The sequence below is a fragment of the Neofelis nebulosa genome, chromosome 6 (assembly GCF_028018385.1).
Source record: "Neofelis nebulosa isolate mNeoNeb1 chromosome 6, mNeoNeb1.pri, whole genome shotgun sequence".
In the NCBI taxonomy this organism is placed as follows: domain Eukaryota; kingdom Metazoa; phylum Chordata; class Mammalia; order Carnivora; family Felidae; genus Neofelis; species Neofelis nebulosa.
In genome coordinates, this window is record NC_080787.1 from 18,657,859 (window position 1) to 18,683,340 (window position 25,482).

Sequence of the window (25,482 nt, forward strand, 5' to 3'; positions counted from 1 at the left end):
AGACATTGGGTGTTTATAGGCCACCTGGTCTGTGGTATTTTATTCTAGGAGCCCAAAAGGACCAAACCAGTATGGCTTGGGCTGCCCACATGATCTAGCATCCACTAGGCTTTTCCGAGGCTCGCAGGTGCATTGTCTGGACCTCAGGGAAATTCTGGGGCAGGCTTCTCATTTTATGATTCCATCAAGAACCTGATCGCCCCTACTCAATAGCACTGAGGGAGACAGTGCAGAGGAAGTAAGTTCCAGATCAGAGCTTTACAGCAAGTTTTGCTCCCTGCTGATACGCCACCTTGCATGTGCTTTTGTGGCACTACCAGGAAACAGAGGGGACGCAGAAATCAACACGGAGGGAAGAGATGCGAGTTTTGACAAAGGAAGGAGGAGCTCCGGGAGACTAGAAAAAGCAGAAGGAAAAATTAAGAGGGAACTCAGATTGATAATAGATTAACTTCTTAGCCCAGCTTCTCTAAGCCAAAATTGCAATTTTTGTTCAAATCCTTCTAGAACCGATTAATAAAACATGTAGTTTCCTCTACATTTAATAACTTTTGGGTTTTCACATTTGTGTTATTAATGAACACTGAATTGTAACTGTTCTAGTCACGCATGAATATGAAATGGTGCATTTGTGTTATTCCAAGTGATTTTGCGGACCCTTTTCACCCCGAACCCTCAGCCGCAGGAATCCTACCTCTGGGTTTGCGATCATAGCCAGCACCCCCTTCCTGGCCTGGCCAAGACAGCACACAAATCCTCCTCATATTAGGTTTTGTCTACCTTGCCTTGGACTCTGAAGTCTCTGTTCATCCCCCAGAATCATCCCCTCCCCTTGGATGCGGGCTGCACCTAGTGACCTAGAGTGACTTATGTACTTAGCGACTTACTTTGAAAAAATAGATCATGGCGAAAATGATGGGATGGAACTTCTGTGATTAGGTAGGTTACAAAAGACTGACTTCTGTCTCGCTGCTATCTGCTTTCTTGGCTTGCACACTTTGATGACACAAGCTGTTTTATTGGAGAGGCCCATGGGCCAAGTTACTGAGGGCCACTTCTGGCCAATAGCCAGCAGGGAACTGAGGCTCTTTAGTCCAATGGCCTCAAGGAACTGAATCCTGCCATCAACCAGGTGGGTGAGCTTAGGAGTAGAACCTTTCCCAGTCAAGCCTTGGGATGAGGGTCGCCCAGCTGACACCTTGACTGCCCCTGAGAGACTCTCTCACAGAGGACTCTGTTAAGTTGGGCCAGATTCCTGACCCACTGAAACTATGTTATATGTTGTTACTTTAAGCCGCTAACTTTGTGGGTAATTTGCCAAGGAGCAGTAGATAACCAGTACAGACCCTGAAGCCATACTCTGGATCTCGGCATACTTGGCCGTCACATTTTCCAGTACTTAGAAGGATACTGTCATGGATATTTCCTGAAACTGGCTGGCCAGTGTCTGACCCTCTTTTCTAGTACTGGGAAATCCTCAACTCTGGGCATCAGTGGCCCTTTTCCCACTAGGGCAGTGTGTTCTAACGTTTTCCATGTCATGCCAGGCATAGAAAATGAATACGAGAGGCGCCTGGGTGGCTCAGGCGGTTGAGCGTCCGACTTTGGCTCAGGTCACGATCTCACAGCTCGTGAGTTCGAGCCCCGTGATGGCTCAGAGCCTAGAGCCTGCTTCTGATTCTGCGTCTCCCTCTCTCCATCCCTTGCTTGCTCACACTCTGTCTCTGTCTCAAAAATAAACATTTAAACAATTTTTTTAAAGAAGAAAAGGAATATGAGGTGTACTCTATGAACGCATGAGGCTGCTCAAGGCCAGGAAAGACCACCAGCTCTGTGGGCTCCAGGCGTTCGAGGGCTACCCTCTATAACCCACCCATAGAATAAGCTGGGAATCTCTGCTCACAGGGAGCCCCTGGCATGATCATGCCACCTAGGCTTTGCCAACTTTGAAATGTGAGTGAGTGATCAGAAGATTGGAGGTCAGAGAGATGAGAGTCCAGGCAGTGGAGGTGGCATCTGATTGATGGTGGGTGCTGTGACCAGTGGTGGGGCCCTGGCCTGACTACCTTTGGCCTTTGTTTTCAGGCTTGTGTCAATTCTGAGAACCATCCGATATCTTTCCAGTAAATTCTTTCTGCTTAAGAGAGCCGAACTGGCTCCTACTGTTTGCAACCAAGAACGTCAGCAGATAGATACATATCAGTATTATTGCAATACATGGCAAAGGCTGAAAACAGGTGCCAGACGTGGTGGACGAGTTCAAGGCTAATGGATTTTTACCACGTATATCTCTATGTACAAGCCGAATGTTTTCATAATTAAAATTTACTTTTAATCATGTATTATAATTACCCATTACAGAAACATCTTGTGATTTTTTTTTTTTTTTTCCTTCAACTCTTTTTGGTAACAATTGGGTCCGGGTATGATTATTGGGTAGTCATTTCCCATGTAGCACATCATAATCTCTTTTCCAGGTCTTCAAAACCATATTTTTAAGGGGCCATATATTTATTTCACACTATGCCCGTGCAAGAGGCCTGGAGGGAGGTCTGAAATTGGGCCCAATATCCACTGACTAAATCAAGAGAAAGGAGTGTCTGTTTCTAATTGGTTGGCCTCCTTCTCCTGGCAATTCCGCTGCCCAGCGGGATACATTTAAAAAAAAAAAAAATTCAAACCAACGTGCTGAACACGCTCCTGCAGTCCTACTTTTACTGAGTGGCTTGGAGCACATTTATTCTACCTTGATTAGCCAACATTTAAATAGAGTGTGGCTTACATTGGACTCGTTGTTACTGTAATGTAAATGAAAGTTTTAGAACAATTTAAATACAATGACATCCTGTAATTTAAAGTGCATTGGCTTGGAAAAAGTCATCAAACAATAGGTTACAATGATCAGAAATTTTTATTAAAGAACAAGAGGGCATCAAGTTGTCTGGGTAATTGAGGGAGAAATGAGACTTGAATGACTTTATTCGTTCTGGCCAGACATTAGGGGCCTTCAATTAAATCACCATTTACCGGGGCGCCTGGGTGGCGCAGTCGGTTAAGCGTCCGACTTCAGCCAGGTCACGATCTCGCGGTCCGTGAGTTCGAGCCCCGCGTCAGGCTCTGGGCTGTTGGCTCGGAGCCTGGAGCCTGTTTCCGATTCTGTGTCTCCCTCTCTCTCTGCCCCTCCCCCGTTCATGCTCTGTCTCTCTCTGTCCCAAAAAATAAATAAAAAACGTTGAAAAAAAAAATTAAAAAAAAAAAAATCACCATTTACCTACCCTCTTCAAGACAAAATAAATACTTCTCTATTCAGCAAACTATTCGTTCCTTGCATATTTGGACAAACAATTACCACCACAATATCTTTGCAAGCAAACAAAATACCAGAATTTACATCATGTCGTTTACACGTGTTGAGATCGATTTTGCCAGCTAAGGAAAGGATAACCCAAACAAAGGGAAGCGAGGAAAACAAAATAGTTATGCTAGGATGGGTCAGAGAGCAACACTTGGCAAGTTGTGCCAAATTAGTCGACCAAGCAAAGCACTCTATTGGGAATTGCAAAGTAGGAAGTCCTAGTTTTGACTCTGCTGACCTCGGTGAATATTTCCTTGTTTTAAAAATGTGCATAATTCTTTGCTACCTAACCAAGAGGTCTGTTATGAAAATTAACGAGTCTATAAAATGTTTTGACGTCTCTAGAAGCCCTTTCTAAACCCACACTATAATCTTGTATTCATATAGTTCGTGTTCCTGCTCTTTGAAGATATGCCAGTCTTTATTAGTATTCCTGTGCCACCTTCTACCACTCCAAGTTCACTTTAAGTCCTCATAAAATTAATTAATCAAATGACCACTATTTTAAGTGGGAGACTTTGCCTTCAGAAATGGTTTCCAGTCCCCACATGCTAAACGCTGAGGTATTAAGTCCCGTGCAGAATAAAGAGCAAGTAGGTTCACGGAGAGGGAGGCGGCGGACAGGGTACCTCGCCCCGTCCGGGGCAAGCTCGGCCGGCAGAGCCCGGGCAGCCCGTGGGCAGTCTCGGGACCGCTCACCTCGGGGACCCAGCGGGGCCCCCGGAGCCCGGGCCTCTCCGTTCGTCCCGGGAGCCCGCGGGCCGGGCTCGCGGCGGCCCCAGCCGGGCTCGATTACTTTCGCCTGGGCGAGAAGCAGCACCGCCGCTCCAGCGGGAACCCTACGGGGGGGGGGGGGGCGGGGAGGTGGGGCGAAGACAACAAAAAGAAGTAAAGTAGGAGGAGATTCTCCCGGGAGGGCCCGGGAGGAGGTGGGGGGGGGGAGGCGGCGGGCTCGTGGGAGGAGGCAGGGACCGGCAGAGGGACCCCGCGCCGGTAGCCCCGCGCCCCGCCGGGGAGAAGCGCTCCGCCGCCCCCGCCGCGCGCCTCGCCTCCCCCCCGCCTCCCACTCCCGCGGCCCGCGCGCCGGGACCCCCGCGAGCCCGCCCCTCGCCGCCCGCGCTCCCCCCGCCCCTCGCGCCTCCGTCCCCGCCCCCTCGCCCAGCGCCGCCCGCGCGCAGCGTCTCGCGCCGGCCCGGCCCGCCCGCCGGGAAACAGCCGCGAGAGCAGCGGCCGCGGCGGCCGCCACCGCGCCTTCTGCGCCCGCGCTCACGCTTCGCCCCCGCCCTCGGCGCCGCGTCCCAGGCCCGCGCCCCGGCCAACGTTCTCTCGGGGCCTCCCCCGGCCCGCCGCCCGCTCCCCCGTCTCCGAGCCCCCCAACCGCCGAGCTCTCCCTCGGCGCGCGGCCCGCCGCCTGCTTCCGGGGCGGGCGGACTGGGCGCCTGGTGCCGGCGGCCGCAGCGACAGCGCCCCCGGGAAGCAGAGGAGGAAGGAGAGAAGAGGTGGAGGTGGCCGCAGGCTGAGTCGCGGCCGGGATGTCCGGGCAGCCGCCGCCGCCACCGCCGCCGCCGCAACAACAACAGCAGCAGCAGCAGCTGCCGCCGCCACCGCCGGCGGCCGTGGCCCCCGTCTCCGGAGTCGTCCTGCCGGCGCCCCCGGCCGTCAGCGCCGGCTCCTCTCCGGCCGGCTCGCCCGGCGGCGGCGCGGGCGGCGGCGGCGGCTTGGGGGCCGCGGCGGCCGCCCTGCTCCTCCACCCGCCGCCGCCGCCGCCGCCCCCCGCCACCGCGGCCCCGCCGCCGCCGCCGCCGCCCCCGCCGCCCGCCTCGGCGGCCGCCCCCGCCAGCGCGCCCCCCGCGCCCCCGGGCCTCGCCGCGGGCCCCGGCCCGGCCGGAGGCGGCCCGGCCGCAGCCCTGGCGGCGGGCAGCAGCGCCGCGGCCCCCTTCCCGCACGGGGACTCGGCCCTGAACGAGCAGGAGAAGGAGCTGCAGCGGCGGCTGAAGCGCCTCTACCCGGCGGTGGACGAGCAGGAGACGCCGCTGCCGCGATCCTGGAGCCCGAAGGACAAGTTCAGCTACATCGGCCTCTCTCAGAACAACCTGCGGGTGCACTACAAAGGTACTGGGCGTGTGTCGTCGTGCGGTGGGAGTGGGGCCGCTGACCCGACGTGTCCTGCCGCCGCCGCAGCCGACTCTCGACCCGCCCCCGACCCCCTCCCGCCCGGGGCCCTCCGAGGTGACTCGCCGCCCGTTCGCGGCTGCGAGGGTGGGACCGGGGTCGCGGGGAACGGGCGAGATTGTTGGGCAAGGCAGGTGAGTAGCATGTCCCTAGGTGTAATGGAGCCGGTGATCCTAGGCCAGGAGTGGGACACCTTGAGGGAATCCAGGATGACAGGACATAACTCGCTTTCCGATTTCCCATGAAGATAAATCTTAGGGCTTGGGTGGAGGAATCCACGGACCCGGAGTTGGGTTACATTGTTCTCCAAGTGGTGGTGATGGGGTCAGGCGTTCTCTTCTTACGTGGGGGGGGGGGGGGGGGGGGAGTGGGGGGTGGACAGGCACGATCCTGAGGTATGATTTCTAATTAAGGGAGATCAAGGATATATAGGGGGAGGGGTAATCAGTGGAGGATTTTGTCCAAAATTAGGCCAGAGATTGTCTACGGGGACAAAAGGGCAAGGGCCCCAAGTTTGCCATCAGTGTTTCTTACTCAGAGCAACGGGGAGGGGAAGAGGTGAAGCTCAAAAGTAGGTGTTTTCTTAGGGGAGCAGAAACCTACCACTAGTGATTGGAAATGCCCTATATTTATGTGCTCGTGTTATATGAAGTCTAATTGAAAACGGATATTTAAAAATGTTATATAGCATTTTAAAGAAAATGGCTTTACGTTTTACACCTGCAGTTAAAAAAAAAAAAAAAAAACAACAGCAGCAGCCTTAGGCTTGTCCCCTCCTCCCTCACCTATCTGTTAAAACAAAGCATTAAGTAGATCAGTTTTATATGAAATTATCAATTGCTCTGACAGTTCTTGAAACGTAGCAGCCTAAATGAATAGCATGCGTCAAGTTTACTTGTCGGGAGAAAACAAAATCTAACGTCTGTCTGTCTGGAAGCAAATCCAGTTTTTAGGCCCCAAACCTGAAGCAAGAGCTTTTACATTTCAAAGCAGCCTCGTTTTGATTGGCTACAAAGGAAGGGGCCTCATCAGATCCTAGTGACAGGGGATATAGAGGCTATAAACAGTTTTTGTGGATAAATTCTTGAAGTACACAGGACTAAAATCAGAGAAGAACCTTGATAAATAAGTTACTGTTTGATCAGAAAGGAGAATGGCGGCAGAAATCTAGCAAATGGTTTGGCTGGAAAGAATCACGCACAAAAATAGGCCTTGTTGCACATTCCTTCTTTTTCTCCATAGATCCACAGAAGTACTTTCCGTTTTAAATATTATGTTCCTTATTCTAAATGGCTGAAAATGACCTTTGCTTTCTTTTTAAGTTAGGACATTTCGTTAATGCTCTGTGAAGGCTATTTAATTTTGCGTTTTAATTCGTGTGAGCTGTGCTGTGCTGTGAAGTGTTTACTTCTGATCTGGCTACCGGAAAGCTTTTTGTTAGACTTGACAAAACTTTATCTTAAATTTATGGTTGTTGGTTAATAGTTAGCTTATAAAATCAGAGGCAAGCGATATGGAAAATTATTGAACAAAGAATCCTACCTTTCTTGAGTCCCGCAGTCATTTGTGATTTTAGGCATGTTCCAGGACAGGGCCTCAGTTTCTTCCTCTGAGAGTTGAGTGAGTTGAGCTGGATGGTAAGGAAATTTCCAGCTCCGAATTTCCATGAGATCTGGGATTTCTGATTAGAGTCTCTTTAGCACTGTAACATGCCTCGATTAGTTTTACTGACTCCTTTTACGTAAAATTGATGATTTGGGTCACAGAAAAGTGCATGCTTGTGTGAAATTGGTTGGAGTTTGGAATATTTATGATACTGCTGTCTCCCATTATTTTTCCCGTTGGCCTCTTATTACTTTTTTGTTGTGTAATACTAAGATTCACTTTCTGGAAACTTCACTCTTTTATAAACACAAGGCATTATTTCTGGAAGAACAGATTTTGTTGTTTGTCATCTTTTTTCTTTTCTCTCTCTCCCCTTTGTCTCTCCCTTCCCCCTTGTCACAATCTCTCCCCCCCCCTCCCCCACTGCCTCTTCCTCTTGTCTTGTTATTTTAATGTGTGTGAGGTTTTGCGGGGTTTTTTTGTTTGTTTGTTTTGTTTTTCCTGTTGTTTTTCTGTGTGCCTTGTGAGTGGACCACACCAAAGTACTGGGCAACTCTGTCCCAGTAAGAAGGGAAGGGAGCAAAGGGGGAGTGTCATAGGTATGGAGGATAAAATATTGAAGTCCCCAAATTGGAAGAGTGAGTTTTATTTAACATATCATTGGGCTGCTTTGATTTGGACCGAAGCATTTTTCGCACACTTTTAACATGAAAACCACTGTTGATAAAATATTTTTGCATATAATGGAATTTGAAAAGATGGGTGTTATTTTCCAGAAGGATAAGGATTTTTCTTACCTTTGAAATAGAAATACGTTGGCTTCTTTTGCTCTGAACCATGCTCAGTTTTTAAGATGTTATTCTTCTGAGTCGGAATTACTGTTTTGGAAGCCATATGGTTCCTTAAATGATTTGAAGGGATTCATGTTAAACAATGCCAGACATGCAGACAAAGTTGATCGGATTGCAGTGGAATAGCAGGGTGTGTGTACTGTGTGGTAAAATTTTAAAAAAGACCCTTTGCTTAGCAGTCACACACCAACTGGTGAAACACTCAGGCATAGCCCCTTTTATTTTTAAAACTCTCGTCAGCCTTGAATAAGTACGAATGTGACAAGCTTAGACTCCGTTATAATGAGAACTTTATTCCAACTTAAAGCATTTTAATGCATATGACAATTGGATTCAATTAGTCCTAAATGCTTCAGTTACAGATTGCATTTTTATATTTGTGAAGTTATCCCATTTGGATACTTTACAAAGCTTTTTAATACACACAAGTGTCTTAGTGGACTTGGACAAGGTAGTGGAATTCTCAATTTCAGATATGAGAGAGTGGCAGCACCTGGAGGCTAGGTGTTCCCAGTCACAAGTAAGCCAGGCCTGGAAACTAGTTTTCACCAGCTCTAAATTTAGTGCTCTTTCCAACCCTCCAGTATTGCCTCTTTCAATTTGTATGAGTTTTAGTTATCTCTAGTAGATATAATCCAGTGATCACATTTAGAACTTTTTGAGGACTAGTTGACGTTAAAAGTACTTCCTCTAGGGAAAAAAAAAAAGACGTGGTCTGGAACACACTAATGCCTTGGAAAAGTCCAGATGCTTTGATTATAGCAATTTATGGCTGCTTAGAAGAAACGCAAGATAAGTGAGAGTTGGAAATGATAAGTTGCTATGAACTAGTGAATTGCTCTTTTTGATTGAGGCATTATTAACAGCATCTAATGAAATAGCTTGACTTTCTGGTGTGCCTCACTCCCATCCCTCTCAATATCCCCGGTCATCAGGCCTTTGACACTTCTGAAATTTAATTACTCACTGAATTCTTTTGCGCTTCTTCAGGTTGAAGAAATATCTTTATGATATTTGCTTGCCTACCAATACGAATGTCTTTCAGGACTTATGGGGATGATAGAAAAATGTTCCCTAATATCAAAGAATTTAAAAACCAAGCTGAGCTTTTCCCAGGGATCTCTTTGCCAGTATTAGGGAAACTGAGCTTTAAAAATGGTAGTTGAGGGGCGCTTGGGTGTCTCAGTCAGTTAAGCGTCCGACTTCGGCTCAGGTCATGATCTCACGGTTCATAAGTTCGAGCCCCACGTCGGGCTCTGTGCTGACAGCTCGGAGCCTGGAGCCTGCTTCAGATTCTGTGTCTTCCTCTCTCTCTGCTCCTCCCCTGCTCTCTCTCTCTCTCTCTCTCTCTCTCTCAAAAATAAACATTAAAACAATTTTTTAAAAATGGTAGTTTATAACTACAACAATTAAGTGAACCTAATAATCACACTCATAGAAAAGTAGTAGTAATGGCATTCATTGAGCAGTTCCTATGGTGCAGATATTCTGCTAGACAGTTTGTGTTTATGCCCTGCTCTCTGTTCATTCATTTATTCAACAAGCTTTTATTTATTAAAAAAAATTTTTTTTTAACATTTATTTATTATTGAGAGACAGAGAGAGACAGAGCACGAGCAGGGGAGGGGCAGAGAGAGAGGGAGACGAATCCGAAGCAGGCTCCAGGCTCTGAATGGTCAGCACAGAGCCCGATGCGGGGCTCGAACTCACACTGTGAGATCATGACCTGAGCTGAAGTAGGATGCCCAACCAACAAGCTTTTAAGTGAATGTTTACTTTGTACCAAGTTCTAGGCGCTCCAAGGTGATAAGATAATGTCTTTGAAAGCACGTGTAAAACACTCAAGGGTAGTAAGGGAAGTGTTAGAGTCCTGTGGAAGAGTGGAGGGGCATCGACCCTTGGCTGATACTGGAAGTGATAAAGTTGGTGAGTCAGGGACAGCTTTTGGGAGGGATGAGGCCAGTGGTCAGTCTGGAAAGATGAGGAAATAGGAGAAGGGGCCTTAGGAGTGAAAATGCATAACTAAGAGCGCAGAGGAGAGAGTTATCCTGTATGTTCGGATTGACCAGCAGGTTTGCTTTGTTGGAATTTAAGAGTGTGTGACAAGTAGCAGCTGGGAAAAGATCATGAGAGGCCTTTGGAATATTTTACCAAGCTTAGATCTTCTTCTCTAGGACATGAGGAATCTTCAAAGGATTTTTTTTTTTAATTTTTTCTTTTAATATCTTTGAGAGAGAGAGAGAGAAAGAAAGAGAGAAAATGAAAGTGTGGGGGAGGGGCAGGGAGGGAGACCCAGAACCCGAAGCAGGCTCCAGGCCCCGAGCTGTCAGCACAGAGCCTGATGCAGGGCTCAAACACACGAACTGTGAGATCCGGACCTGGGCTGAAGTCAGACCTTTACCTGATTGAGCCACCCAGGTGCCCTTCAAAGGACTTTATTTATTTTTTTAATGTTTTTTTTTTTTTTTTTTTTTTTTTGAGACAGAGAGAGAGAGCGTGAGCACGGGAGGGGCAGAGAGAGAGGGAGACACAGAATCCGAAGCAGACTCCAGGCTCCGAGCTGTCAGCACAGAGCCCGACGTGGGGCTCGAACTCATGAACCGTGAGATCATGACCCGAGCCGAAGTCGGACGCTTAACTGACTGAGCCACCCAGGCGCCCCGAGGTGCCCTTCAAAGGACTTTAACTAGGAAGTGACTGGCTCATAGTTTCATTTTTGTGATACAACCAATTGGAAGATAGATTTAAGGAGTACAGGGCTGAGAAGAGCAAATTCATTTAGATGATTGTTTGGCAGACAGACCGTAAGAAAGGCCTAGAACTTGGTCAGTGGTGGGATGGAAGAAAACCAGATTGGTGATATGTTTTAGAGTAACACTAATAGAAAGTGATGGAATGATGGAGACAGAAATCAAGGGTGACACTTGGGTTTCTAGCTCTGTTAGGTTCTCGCAAAGAACCAGGAATCAAATAATGATTGCAAGGAAGTATTACAGTGTATTTGGAGATAAGGAGGACTGGGAATCTTAGTCATATGATCTGACTTCATGGCAACCAGCAGAACCCAGAGACACCTTACAGAAAGAGCAGGAACAGATCTTCTGGAGTTAAGGTGGCTCCAAGTCACTGCAGTGGCTGGAGTTCATGACTTTTCGTTTTATTCCAGTGCCAAAGAGACTCAGCTACAGTTTCTAGTCTCTGGTTGTTTTCTTCTCTTTTCCCTGCTGACTGGTTTATCCTTTCCTTCCTATTTCAGATTCCTGAGGGACTTAGCAGATTGGCTTAGCTAATTGCCATCATTCTTAGTTGGGCGCAGCTTTTCGTTGCGAGCTGTGGTGTGAATGGGTGGCCTTCACGTCAGGTGCTAACCTGTGTTGAGTCAGCTGTAGAGGTGAGAGGGTACGGATGAAATACAGAACACCCTCCGGGCATAAGGAGAGTTGGGGCCCCACTTGCAGTAGGGATAGTGTCTGAGGCCCTTTCTCCTAGGAAGGGTGGGCACACACGGTAACTGACTGAGCTTGGGAGAGAGGTCTAGGTCGTGACTGATCTGGGAGTCACCTCTAGGTGGTGGTTGAAACCCAGAGAGGGAGTAGATACAGTGAAAACAGTGGGCTAAAGATGGAACCCTGAGCGACACCAACATTAAAAGCCCGGGTGGAGTCCAAGAAGGAATAGGTGGGAGGTACCTGAACAGGGCAGAGTGTGGTGTCCCGGAAGCTGAGCAGAGGACTATGGGAAATGAGGAAGTGACCTCAAGTGTCAAGTGCAACAGATCGGCTCAGTGAGACAGGCAGAGTTTTCCACTGGATTTGGAAACTGGATCATTGTGACCTGAGGAGAGCAGTTTGAATTTGGCGTTGGGGGGCGAAGATCAGAGTAAATAGTAGGGACCAAGCAGAGGGGATAGTGAATATAGACTACTCTTGAGAAAATAAGTGAAGAAACCTGGAGGAGGATGGAGGTTAAGGCAGGATTTTTTGTTGTTGTTTAAATGGTGGACGGTGGAGTTACATCGCGCCTGGTGATTAGCGTCTAATACCAGCACAGAAGATGAAAATCCACATAATCAAAATGATCCCTGAACACTCCATTGGAAGGTACTGTGTTCGAGACTATTGTATCATTTCCAAGTAAGTCTCGTTTTTGCTTGGCGGTGTGGGTAAAACTGAAGTGACGTGAAGGTGGATGAGAGCGTGGTGTTAGTCGAATGTACGGAGTCCCAGTAAATGTTATGTCCAAATTTAATGGACCTTTTGACAAAGTTACTGTCAACGGTACTTTTATTACCTTAAAAAAACAAAAAAGTTCATTATACTTACTACCAACCCCAGTGCATTACTGACCATGATGTGGCCCCGAAGCACGGGGGATTCTGGGGACACCGCCTTACAGATTGAGAGGAAGGAGAGTGACGAGGGGGAGGGGGAAGAAGAGCTTGGGAGGCTGACGCCACTGGCCTGCGGGGAGGAGGGCGGTTCTGGAGCACAGCGCAGTCCCGAAGAAGAGAGGACATCCCACTCCCCTGAGACTCCCCCGATCGGGGGAGAGGTGAGGATTGCTGTGGATGACGACCAGTTTGTAATAGGAGAGTGGGAACGAGAACATGACCGTGCACTTAGCGGAGTCCCAGTGTACGATAAAGGAGGCGAGGCGGTTTGCTCGCATCGGTAAAGTGGGTGGTGACCTTAAAGTGGGTGATGAGAATGTGGACCGGCCATCGAGGGGAAGGGGGCACAGGCCAACTAAAGCTTTCTCAGTACACCGTAGACAGCAGTGGGAGAGCCCAGCCGACGTCCTTCCTTCATAGTGGTGGCTGTGTGCGAGGTTGTTGGACTTGATTTGGTAGAGGCCAACTGCCCCCGGCAGGAGGAGGGAAGTGGATTATAATATTGATCTAAGGCTGTGGTTTTGCTGGTTGCGTGTGGCGGAAGGATAGGCGTGGGAGAGAAATCAAGGATATTTGAGAGCTTTTGAGTGATTACCACGTAGCCCGTCCCGGAAGAGGAGAGATGGGGCGGAGCGGAGCGCAGCCGGAGGAGGAGGGCTCAGGGAAGGGGAGTTGGGAGTTCCCATTGATCCCTTGATGTTGAAGAGGAGTGTGGACCAGGAATGTTTAGGAAGGGGAGAGCAGAGGGAGTTGTGTCCTAGAGGAAGATACAGACATTGCAGCTCCTGTGCCAAAAATGTGTTCCTGGAAAAACCTTAGGTTTTCCACAGAATTGGGCACTGAAGGTAACGGGGCTTATGGGAAAAATAGGGCTGGGGCAGACTACTTGAAACCTATGGAACTTTGTAACCAGAGCCCCACAAAAATAACGGCCTAGTAAAACAGAAGCCCGGTTAAATTTCTGCTGGCGTTTGTGTCCGGCATCACAGGCTGCAGCCTGGAGCCCTGGGGTTTGAGCTTCCTTCTTAGGTAAGCGCTTGACAGCCGTCCGATCAAAAATAAAAATCTGATTCAGGGTTTAGCTCTTTTCAAATCCCCGCCCCCCCCCCCCCTTCCAAACAAAGGAAGAACATACAAATTCGAGCTGTTAGGATGGCTGAAGTCCAAAGAAAACCTGACGATGCCAGTTGCTGGTGAGGACACGAGAGCGACGGGGGCTTGCGTACTGCCGGGCCGGGAGCGCAAAGTGATGCGGCCGCTCTGCACAGCGTTGGGTGGTGTCTAACAAAGCTAAACGTGGCTTCACCAGCAGTTGAGCTCCTACCCGGCTGACTTGAAAACTTGGCCCACACAGAAAGCCGCATGTGAACGTTCCAGCGACTTCTCCCATAATTGCCCCAAAGGGGAAGCAGCCAAGAGGTCTTTGAGGAGGTGAATGGGTGAACTGTGGTACATCCATACAATAGAATATTACTCAGTGATAAAAAGAAATGAGCTGTCCTTCCGAGCGAAGGCACATATGGATCTGAAATGCGTATTGCTAAGTGAAAGAAGCCAGTCTGAAAAGATTACGTGCTGTATGATTTCAGTTACCTGACCTTCTGGAAAAGGCAGAAGTAAAGAGATAGTAAAAAGATAAGTAAGTGCTTGTCGGGGGCGTGAGGGGAGGGGAGTGGGGGGATGGGCAAAGCACAGGGGGTTTCTAGGGCGGTGAAAGCACGTTACTGTAACGGTGGACACATCACGCTGTGTATTTATCAAACCCACAGAACTTTACGGCCATAAAGAGTGCACTTTAATGTCTGTACATTTCAAAAAAAAAATGTATTAGGAGAGAGGGGGGAAATCCCAGGATAAAACGCAGAATGTGACAAACCGGTCTAATTGTATTACAAATCCATGGAATAGCCTTGGAGAAGAGGGGGAAAGGAGCTGCCCCAGGTAACTTTGGAAACCGATAGACTGTAAAAGTAAAGGTAAAAGAAACTACAAAAGCACTGAACTTTTACTGATCAAGTTGTGTCCCGTGGGGATATGGATTAACAATTCAGACGCTATTATACATGTGTACTGGAACTGCACAGTTAAATGGATGGCGGACAGTGGGAGCTACGTTTCTTACTGTTGGGGTGGAATTTTACAGATGAGCAGAGAGAGAAGGTTAGAATGATCTGTGTGGTAATAAACTTGGAGACCTCAGCGTGACCTCATGTTTGGTTTAATACAAACACAGATGATTACATATAGAAACGTAGATATATGTAGGGTGTGTGTGTGTGTATGTGTGCATACGTATACATGTACTATGTACATGTAAGGGTTTATATACATCCATATATTTCCCTGCTCTTGTCAATGAGCAAGCCTAAAAGCAGTGACACCCCAGTAACAAGGAGCACACCTGGTAGCTCGATCTTGGGTTCTGGTGCTATTTGCCAGTAAAAGGAGCGAGCCCCAGGGCTCCTTGGAGAATGGCTGATTCTAGGACTAGGGTGGGAAATACACAAGATGAGCCGCCAGAGTCTTCTAGGGCCAGAAAAGAGCAAACAGCAAGAAGCGACATAATGGAGGTATGTCAGGGGAGCCAAATGAGAAAGCTCCCCGAGGCTGGGCAGTTTGAGCAGCAAAACAAAGTAGTATTGAATTATAACACAGAGTATAAAGTAAATATGCAAGAGAGGCGTGAGTCCATACCTATATAAACGAAGAGGGAGTATCTTCGTACTTTTTGATCAGTGTCGTGCTTGAATTTTTCCCCAGATGGCTTAATGCCCTGGCAGGTGTAGCTGTTCCTGAGGCCACTGAACACTGGACACCGTAGGAATGCACTTGTAGAGGGCCCCAGGTTTTTTGACTTGAGAGTTTTTTTGCATGTTGCTAGGCTTTGCTCTTTAATTCATTAATGTACTGGGAAAAGCGGTGTTATGAACTAAATGACTTCTTTATTGTGCTGACATCATTCCTGTATTTATCAAGTACGTGTGAGCTAATTTGTATTCAAGAAACGTGTTTTGTAGCAGAACACACGTCGTTAGAATTTACTGTTTCTGAGGCGGAATAGTTTCAGGTGCTGTCAGAATCCAGAGTGTGGCTCCAGGAAGGAATGATTGAAGTTAGAGTAGGAGGAGGTCAGTGGAAGTAAAGAGGCCCGGGAATTAAAATGTGAGAACAATAAGATAATCACAAGTAAGTGTGGAGCGTGTAAGTGTATGCTATAAGTGTTGCTAGGAGGGCACAGAAGAAGGAGGTTAGACCCAGTCAGAGGCTAGAGGAAGAGTAATTGAGGAAGAAAAAGTTGAGCGGAGAGCTAAGGGGCGAGCTGCTGTAACTAGGTGAGGAGGAAGGGGAGAGCTTTCCAGTTAGGGGGAATGGTTTGGGTGAAGACTGGTCAGGCCAGTGTGGCCGGTGCTGGAAGGCGGTGGAAAGTGCTGGGGGGCGGGCCAGATCGACAGAGTTTTCAGGCAGTGGTGTATCTTTTTCCTGGCTGAACGGGAGGCTGGTGAGAAGGAGTGTTAGCGGTGTGAGGGGATAGTGGCACTAGGAAGACTGATTGATATTTCCAGAAAGGCAGTTGACTGCACGTTGGGAGAGCGGAGGGGGGTGAGAGGTGGGCTTAACTCAAAACCTTGTCCTTGCAGTTAAAAGGAATCGACAGGTTGTGAAATGAAAGAGCTAACCTTACGGTTTTGAAGCAGTAACTGTACTTTGTCTCTGAATTCTATAGAAAACACGTGACGCTGAAGACTTTGTGGGTTTAAAAGTTTATCCTTTGGTAGTGTGAACTAGTGTTGTCTGGTCACGACAGAATTTAAGGTAACAAGCTTCCTGCCGATGAGCAGTTACTAGAAATAGGCCCTTCGCTATTGATATTACTAGTCTTACCTAGGAGACAGTACGACTCCTTTAGTCTGACATCGCAACTTTTTCCTGGGTCTTTCCATTTAAGTTTAATTTAATTTAAAAATGAGACCAATCCTTTTAGCATTTACAGAATTTTCCTACAGCGTCTAAATAGAACATAATATAATAGAACCTGGAAGATTGATGATTGTGTAGTTTACAGTTATTTTTGTATAAGAGGAAAATGTAGGGCATGTAAAAAAAATTTTTTTTTAACGTTTATTTATTTTTGAGACAGAGAGAGAGAGACAGAGCATGAACGGGGGAGGGGCAGAGAGAGAGGGAGACACAGAATTGGAAGCAGGCTCCAGGCTCTGGGCCATCAGCCCAGAGCCCGACGCGGGGCTCAAACTCACGGACCACAAGATCGTGACCTGAGCTGAAGTCGGACGTTTAACCGACTGAGCCACCCAGGCGCCCCAGGGCATTTTAATTCATATATGGATTTAACACACGACTCTACTAATTAGGGGCAAGTTATACAACCTCTGTAAGAGTTTCTCCATTTTTACTTTATGTATGTATGTATGTATGTTTGTTTGTTTGTTTGTTTTCGGGGTGGGGGCTGAGAGGGGAGAGAGAGAATCCCAAGCAGGCTTCGTGCTGTCAGCATGTGACAGTGTGGGGCTGGGTCTCACGAACCGTGAGGCCATGACCTGAGCTGAAATCAGGAGTCAGGTGCTCAACTGACTGAGCCACCCAGGTGCCCCACAGTTTCTCCATTTTTTTTTTTTTAAGTTTTTTTTTTTAAATTTATTTTTGAGACAGAGAGAGACAGAGCATGAACGGGGGAGGGTCAGAGAGTGGGAGACACAGAATCAGAAGCAGGCTCCAGGCTCCGAGCCATCAGCCCAGAGCTTCTCCATTTTTAAAGTGAGGTTAAATGATACCTGTTTCACAGATGTTGAAGGAGAAAATCTATACCAAAGCACCTAATTCTTTGGGAGGTTGTTCACCCTCAAATACTAATTTTCTTTCTCTTTTCCCATAGAAGTAGCAAGAATAGGAGCTAGGAATACAAGTGAAGTGATCCCAGGATGCTCATTGAACCCTTCCTGTGGGTTCGGAGGTCACACTGGATCAGACCTCTTGAATTTAAATCCCAGCATAAATCCTGGTTTGGAATTCTCACACAGCAGTATGATCTTGGGCGAGTTTCTTCATCTTCCCTTAATTTCCTCAACTGTGAAATGATAATAAATAGTACCTACTTCAGAAGTTGTTTTGAACACTAAACGAGTGAACAAATATGGTCCTCTTTGAGAAGTGCCTGTCACATAACACTAAATGTATGTTGACTATTGTCATTTATTATCATCATTATTTTTTAAGTTTATTGTGAGACACAGCAGGAACAGGGGAGGGGCAGAGAGAGAGGGAGAGAGAGGATCCCAAGCAGCCTCCACAGTCTCAGCACAGAGCCCAATATGGAGCTCAGACTCCAGGACCGTGAAATCATGACCTGAGCCGCAACCAAGAGTGTGATTGCTTAACCGACTGAGTCCCCTGGCACCCTGATTATTATTATTAAATATATACCTTGCGACTACTTTTTCCCTCACTTCTCTTCCAGAAAACCAAAACTAAAAGTTGATTCAGGACTCCAGGGTTAATCAGGGTAGGGTTTCTTTAGATTTTTTTTTTTTTAACTGTCTGAATTTTAAAAGCTCATTTAGTTCACCCTACCATTTCCCAGGCAACTCAATTATTTGAACACATTCTTACTGAAAAACAAGTTTTGCTGAAACTGTAATTTATTAAATGTCTCTTTAAGAATTGACTGGTATCGGGGCGCCTGGGTGGCGCAGTCGGTTAAGCGTCCGACTTCAACCAGGTCACGATCTCGCGGTCCGTGAGTTCGAGCCCCGCGTCAGGCTCTGGGCTGATGGCTCGGAGCCTGGAGCCTGTTTCCGATTCTGTGTCTCCCTCTCTCTCTGCCCCTCCCCCGTTCATGCTCTGTCTCTCTCTGTCCCAAAAATAAATAAAAAAACGTTGAAAAAAATTAAAAAAAAAATTAAAAAAAAAAAAAAGAATTGACTGGTATCATTCTACAGATTGATGTGTTTTGTTTTGTTTTGTTTTCCTTCTGCCTAGCTCGATGTAAATCTATTAGCTAACATATGTTAAAGCAGTTTTAGGGGCATCGGTATATTGCTGCTTCCATTTGTATCTTCCTCACCAATTTTATCACCTCTCAGTGGTCACCACTTTTGCCCATAACGTACATACTTAAGAGATCTGTGGACACAGGTTTTCATGGTAACAGAAAGGAGTGTCTGAGATCACTCAGTTTCCTTTGGGCCATGTGAACACATGCTAGTCTGCTTTGCTAGTGTAAGCTTACCTGTTTAATGATGTAATTTGATTAAGGTGTATGTATGGTAAGGGAAGCTGTCTCATTGGTGCGTGAGGGTTATTGTATATCTAAGAGAGAATTTTCTGTTTGAAGAAGACATTTAGTTTTGAAACGTGGTACGTTTGAGAACGGGAAGTTTGCAACCCATGAAGGTCATATTATAGTGTGACTGAAGGGTAATGACCTAAGTTTGTACTGGGGGAAACATATTTAACACCGAAAAAGAATTTAGAGTGTTGTTTCTCAGTCCTTTTGGGGATTGTGGAGAGTTGTCTCACTCTTGAGTACTTTCTGCCATCAACTTATGTTTTTCTTCTTTTGTGATTTTTTGGGCATATCTTGCTCAGTTGATTTTGTTCACATGCTAGCTTTAGGCTAATTTGTGTCTTGGGCAAGGGACAGGGGAGGCGATTGTGAGGGAAGGAAATCCTCCTGGATTAGAATTGAGGAATTGCTATTTTAAAAAGTTTAAAAGCCATTAGCTAACAGATTCCCTAAAGATTTCAGCAGTGGTATGGTGTTAGATTCCTTTCTTTAAAAAGAGAGAAAGAAAATACAACTAGAGTTTAGATCTACTTCTCAGTAGGCTGTAACTGACCAAAGAAATTTTATGGATCAGCCTTTGTATAGAATGAATGATAAGAGTATGTCCAAGAACAGACTTGTAAATTCTTTTTTTTTTTTTTTTTAATGTTTATTTAGAGAGGACGCATGTGTGCACACATGAAGTGGGGAGCCAGGTAGCGGCAGAGAGAAAATCCCAAGCAGCCTCTCTACGCTCAGTGTGGAGCCCCACACAGGGCTCCATCTCATGACCCATGAGATCATGACCTGAGCTGAAATCAGGAGATCACCCAGGTGCCCAAAACTTGTAAATTCTTCAAATAAGAAAGCTGCTCTGCCAAGTCCAATCTAATTATATAAAACTTCACTTAAAACTAATACTCTGTGAGGGGCTCCTGGGTGGCTCAGTTGGTTAAGTGTCCCACTTCGGCTCAGGTCATGATCTCGCAGTCCATGAGTGTGAGCCCTGCATCGAGCTCTGTGCCGACAGCTCAGAGCATGGAACCTGCTTCAGATTGTGTCTCCCTCTCTCTCTGCCCCTCCCCTGCTCATGTTCTGTCTGTGTGTCTCTCTCTCAATCTGTCTCTCTCTCGTCTCTCAAAAATAAATAAACATTAAAAAAAAATTTTTAAATAAAATAATACTCTATGATATAAATGCTTCAGGTTTGAAAAATAGACCACTTGACAAAAGAGTGGGAATAGTATAAATTATATGCAATTTGGATCTAATAAAATTTCATCTTTTTCAAATGCAGCCTTTTTTTTCTCTTAAAATATAGTCTACCCTATTTAGTTTGGTAGGTTCTGTGTATTCAGATTCTTGAAGTGTATTAAATCTAGTAATAGTGTGAAAAGTCCCGGGGCTAACGTGGGCTGTTTTGCATATTGATTTGCGATAATAAACGTTTCACTAAGTCTTTATATGTACTGATGGGAGCAGAAATGTATATATCGTTCTAAAAACTGTATTTTTCCTGAATTGCTTAAGATTTTTGTTGAATATCTCATTTGAGGTGTTTTTCTCCCCCCTTCCTGTGTCCTGTGCAGGTCATGGTAAAACCCCCAAAGATGCAGCGTCCGTTCGTGCCACGCACCCGATACCAGCAGCCTGTGGGATCTATTATTTTGAAGTAAAAATTGTCAGTAAGGGAAGAGATGGGTAAGTGTAAATTTTGGTGGGACGAATTGTTGGCTGTTCTTGCGTAATTATTTTGCCTTGATTTATAATAATTGTGATGTAACTGGGAAACGGGGATCTTGGAAGTTTTGGTAATCGGTCAAGTAGGATCTGAACGTTCCACTGTAGCAGGTTGGATGTAGTTCTAGTTCTGTTTAAATACTGGTTGAAGCTAATACCTGAGTTGGTGAAATAACAAAGTTTCTCTGGTGGGTTTGTCATTAAGTTGGAGAATTGGAATTAAACGACAGAGAGACTGACTCATTTTCCATGCCTTGCCTTACACTGCCTTTGTCTGAATTCTGTTGAGAATTTAAATCTTCCCAGAGCTAGTTAACCAAGGCCAAACGGTGATTCATAGGTATTTTATAGGGGTTAGGAGTTTAACTTTTGGGTTTAGATCAGGGAAGTGTATGTTTATATGCTCTCAGCTGGAGGTGATTGGCAGGGATTAGGATGTGGTGGAACGGCCTCCAAATGAGAACTCCACCTAGATCCTGGAGGCAACTTTGATAGCATTGCTTTTCAACTTGGGATCAGTGTGTTCTGTGTGTGTATACATTAGAGTCACTTACGGCACTATTGGAAACGTAGTAGCTTGGGCCTTATCCTAAAAGTTCCTAAATCACTATTTTCAGAAGCAGAGCTTAGGCAAGATGGGCATTCTGAGTAAGCTTTGCAGGAAATTTTGGTGCATATCTCTGATTGAATTCAATCTCTGATTGAATCATTGGCTCTATCCTCTGGTATTTCCGGATAACTTCATTGTGGTACCAGAGGTCCCTTTTTAAAAAAAAAAAAAGAAATTTTTTTTTAAATGTTTATTTTTGAGAGAGAGAGAGCACGAGTAGGGAAGGGGCAGAGAGAGAGGGAGACACAGCATCTGAAGCAGGCTCCAGGCTGTGAGCTGTCAGCACAGAGCCCGATGCTGGGCTTGAACTCAGGAACTGTGAGATCGTGACCTGAGCTGAAGTCACACGCTCAACCTATTTAGCCACCCAGGCACCGCCCCCCCCCCCCAATTTTTTTAAGTGTATTTATTTATTTTGAGAGAGAGAGAAAGCACAAGCGGGGGAGGGGCCCAGAAATCCTTTAAAGCATCCAGAGTCATTTGTCCGACTACCAAGATAAACTTACTAAGTTGACCTGTATTTGAAGTGAATCATTTAACCTCTTAGTGCTTCTTCTGTGTTTAACTGACAAAATAAGTATGTTTAATAGATTATTCCTCTTTATTTGTGGAATAATTTCATTGTCAACAATATGGGAAGTAGAGGGGCGCCTGGGTGGCGCAGTCGGTTAAGCGTCCGACTTCAGCCAGGTCACGATCTCGCGGTCCGTGAGTTCGAGCCCCGCGTCGGGCTCTGGGCTGATGGCTCGGAGCCTGGAGCCTGTTTCCGATTCTGTGTCTCCCTCTCTCTCTGCCCCTCCCCCGTTCATGCTCTGTCTCTCTCTGTCCCAAAAATAAATTAAAAAAAAAAAGTTGAAAAAAAAAAAAAGTTGAAAAAAAAATAAAAAAAACAATATGGGAAGTAGAAAGTGAAACTTTGGAATTCATGATAACTTCTTATTTAACTGCCTCAGTTTCCCCAGGGTGATCAGGGCAAAGATAAAATCAGAGAAGCCACAGATAAAGTGGTTGAGAGACCCCAGATTGAAATAGACACATGATTATAATCATTTTTTACTCGGCTGCTGCATACTCAGTAAGCCAATTCTGTTTTTACTTCAGATTATACCATCAACCTCATTAATGCTGCTGTCGCTCACAGTGATTCCCAGGATTCTCTTTACCTTTTCTTTTTATTTTTTTTTTATAATTTTTTTTAACATTTATTTATTATTGAGAGACAGAGAGACACAGAATGGGAGCAGGGGAGGGGCAGAGAGAGGGGGAGACACAGAATCCCAAGCAGGCTCCAGGCTCCGAGCTGTCGGCACAGGGTCCAACACGGGGCTCAAACTCATGAGCTGTGAGATCACGACCTGAGCTGAAGTCGGTCGCCTAACCCAACTGACCCACCCAGGCGCCCTTCTCTTTACCTTTTCATTCTCCGTATTCTGTCTTTGCATGATCTTGACCTTATATTTTCATGGCTGCAAGTGCCCTGACGAGTCTCAACTTTAAAGCTGCCCCTCATGTTTTTTTTTTTTCCCTCGAGCGCCAGCCCCATACATCTGACCCGGTGTTTGCATGTGAGTGTCCCACACACGTTCCAGGTTAGCTTGGTCAGTGGTGTCACTCGTGCTGGAAACTTGAGAACTTCCTGACTCTTAACTGACTCTGCATCTCTACGGCCTCCGCCTTAAGTCAGCTTCCCTCGTTTGTCCCCTAAATTACCGAGGTGGTTGGTTCACCGGTCTTACTTCAGTCTGTGACTGTTGTCAGTGTTCTTTCAGACACAGTTGTGCCTGTCCCCTTTGGGAGATTGTTTGGTGCGCTTGTTGCTTGGAGGATAAAATCTAAAACTTCTTAGCAGGGTCCTTCGTGGTGTGACTTAACTCCTTTTGTAGTTTTTCAGTCTCATCTCTTTGTTGCCGGGATCCTCATTCATTTTGTTTCCTCTCTTTTTAAAATTAGGTGATTTTTACGTGTAGTAAAATTGATCATTTTTAGTGTGCAGGTCTGTGAATTTTGACAGGTGCGGATAGTCGTGTACCCACCACCACAGTCAGTATACAAGTGGCCTTTGAATGACACAGGTTTGACCCGCATGGGTGTACTTTATGCGCGGACATTTTTTATAACTGCAGTATAGTACTGTAAATATACTTTCTCTTAACGATTTCTTTTTTTAAGTTTATTTGAGAGAGAAAGCATGAGCGGGGGAGGGGCAGAAGGAAAAGAGAGATTCCCAAGCAGGCTGTGCACCACCAGCGCGGAGCCCGATGCGCGGCTCAGACTCGCAAACCGTGACATCATGACCTGAGCTAAAGTCACACGTTTTACCGACTGAGCCACCCAGGCTCCCTCTTATGATTTTCTTTTTCTTCCCTCTTAGGATTTTCTTAATAACATTTTCTTTCCTCTAGTGTACTTTATTGTAAGAATACAGCGTATCATACATATACAACATACAAAATATGTGTTAACTGTTTATGTAATCGGTAAGGCTTTCAGGCTACGGCAGGCCGTTAATAGTTAAGTTTTGGACATGTCAAAAGTTACACAGGATTTCCAACTGTGTGGCGGCAGGGGGGGTGGAGGGGGTGGGAGGCTGGTGTTCCAAGGCCACCATAGTTCAAGGATCAGTGACAAAACCGTTCCTCCCCCCACCCCGATTCCTTCCTACCCCTTTGTAGACAATTTTTCCCCATCTCCAGCCCCCTGGCAACACTGATTGATCTTCTGTCTCTCTCGTTTTGCTTTTTCTAGAATGGCATATAAATGGAATCATCGGATGTAGCCTTCTAATTCTGGCATTTTCACTTAGTATGGTGCATTTGAGATTCATCCCTGTTGTTGTGTATACTGGTAGAGCAGTCCTTTTATTGCTGATTGTATGGTTGAGCCGACCACAGTTTGCTTATCCACTTCTCAGTTGAAGGACATCTGGGTTGTTGCCGTTTTTGGCAATTAGGAATATAGCCGCTGTCAACACTTATGTATAGGTTTTTGTGCAAACTTGAGTTTTCATTTCAGTTGGGTAGATATGTAGGAGTGAGATTGCCGGACCGTGTGTTAGGTGCACTTTTAACTTTATGAGAAACTGCCGAGTCGTTTTTGCAAGGCGGCTGTACTAGTTGGTGTTCCCACCGGCAGTGTGTGAGAGTTCCTGGTGCCTTGCGCCCTCAGGAGCACTCGGTATCGTCAAGTGTTTTTTTTTTTATTTCAAATTTGTAGCCGTTGTAATAGGTATCTGGTAGTTTCTTGTTGTGGTTTTGATTGGCACTTCCCTAATGACTGATGTTGTTAAAGCATCTTGAGTTCTTATCTGACCCCCCCTTTAACAAACTCCAAAATTACTTGATTTTGATTTTAATCATCTGCCAACCACTGTGGAAGTGGTTAAGAAACGACTTACAAACACACTTAAAAATCCTGAATGATGGCGAAACTGAGTGGAAAGTTTCATAGGGCAGTTTTCATTTTGTCATTCACGCCAGTTAAATTCAAGGTCCTTCTACCTCATCTCTTTTCTGAGCACTGTAAGCTGTACCTGGGGCATCCAGTTAATCTCCATTTCCACCTAATGCAAGCTTAGGCGTGGAGAAATTAGCCCCAGAAAGTAGAAAGTAGGATACGAAACAGAGTGGAGTCGATGTGAAATGACCCCAAAGAGGGATGGAACAAACTGTTTTTTTTTTTTTTTTAATGTTTATTTACTTTTGAGAGACAGAGGGAGTGTGAGTGGGGGAGGGGCAGAGAGAGGGGGGACAGAGGATCCTCAGTGGGCTCCACGCTGTCAGCACAGAGCCCTACGTGGGGCTTGAACTCATGAACCGTGAGATCATGACCTGACCCAAAGTCCGGACACTTAACTGACTGGGCCACCCAGGTGGCCTGTTTTTAATCAGAATCAGCATCTGTGAAAAATGCATTGGGTAGACAGCAGTGTAGTACCACAGTTTGCTGTGCATGTGGCCAAATATTTCTAGTTCTGTCTGCAGACTCTTTTTTTTTTTTTTTCATAATTTTTTTTCTTAATGTTTGCTTAATTTTGAGAGAGAGAGACAGCATGAGCAGGGGAGGGGCAGAGAAGGAGACAGAATTCGAAGCAACTCCAGGCCCTGAGCTGTCAGCACGGAGCCTGACGCGGGGCTCAAACTCAGGAACTATGAGATCGTGATCTCAGCTGAAGCCAGACACTTAACCCACTGAGCCACCCAGGGGCCCCTCTTTCCTTCCTTCTTACATTCACCTTCTCTTGTCTCTTTACCATTTGCCCGGCTTAACTAATTACTCTTCAACCCTAGTTTAAAGATTCCTTTTTCGTGGTACTTTCTCCTCCCCCAAATAGGATTATGCCTTTAACAATCTTCATTTACCTTTTGGCCAGACTGTAATTATAATGTCTATACTGTTTCACTTCCTGCCAGTGGTATAAACTGCAGAATCAAGGGTAAGGGCCTATTTTATGTTTCTGTCACTCTAGTACTAGTAACTAAT

The 25,482-nt window shown here is 46.2% G+C and overlaps 1 protein-coding gene across 1 annotated transcript in view; it reads left to right on the forward strand.

Annotated features, from left to right (window-relative positions):
* The first annotated feature begins 4,753 nt into the window (after positions 1 to 4,753).
* The window catches only part of RANBP9 (RAN binding protein 9), a 92,444-nt gene continuing 71,715 nt past the window's right edge, over positions 4,754 to 25,482 (forward strand). Inside the window, exons 1-2 of the mRNA XM_058732958.1 lie at positions 4,754 to 5,467; positions 20,243 to 20,354. Of these exons, the coding sequence (XP_058588941.1) occupies positions 4,888 to 5,467; positions 20,243 to 20,354 (692 nt within the window). The 5' untranslated portion in view covers positions 4,754 to 4,887. The remainder of the gene's footprint in view (positions 5,468 to 20,242; positions 20,355 to 25,482) is intronic.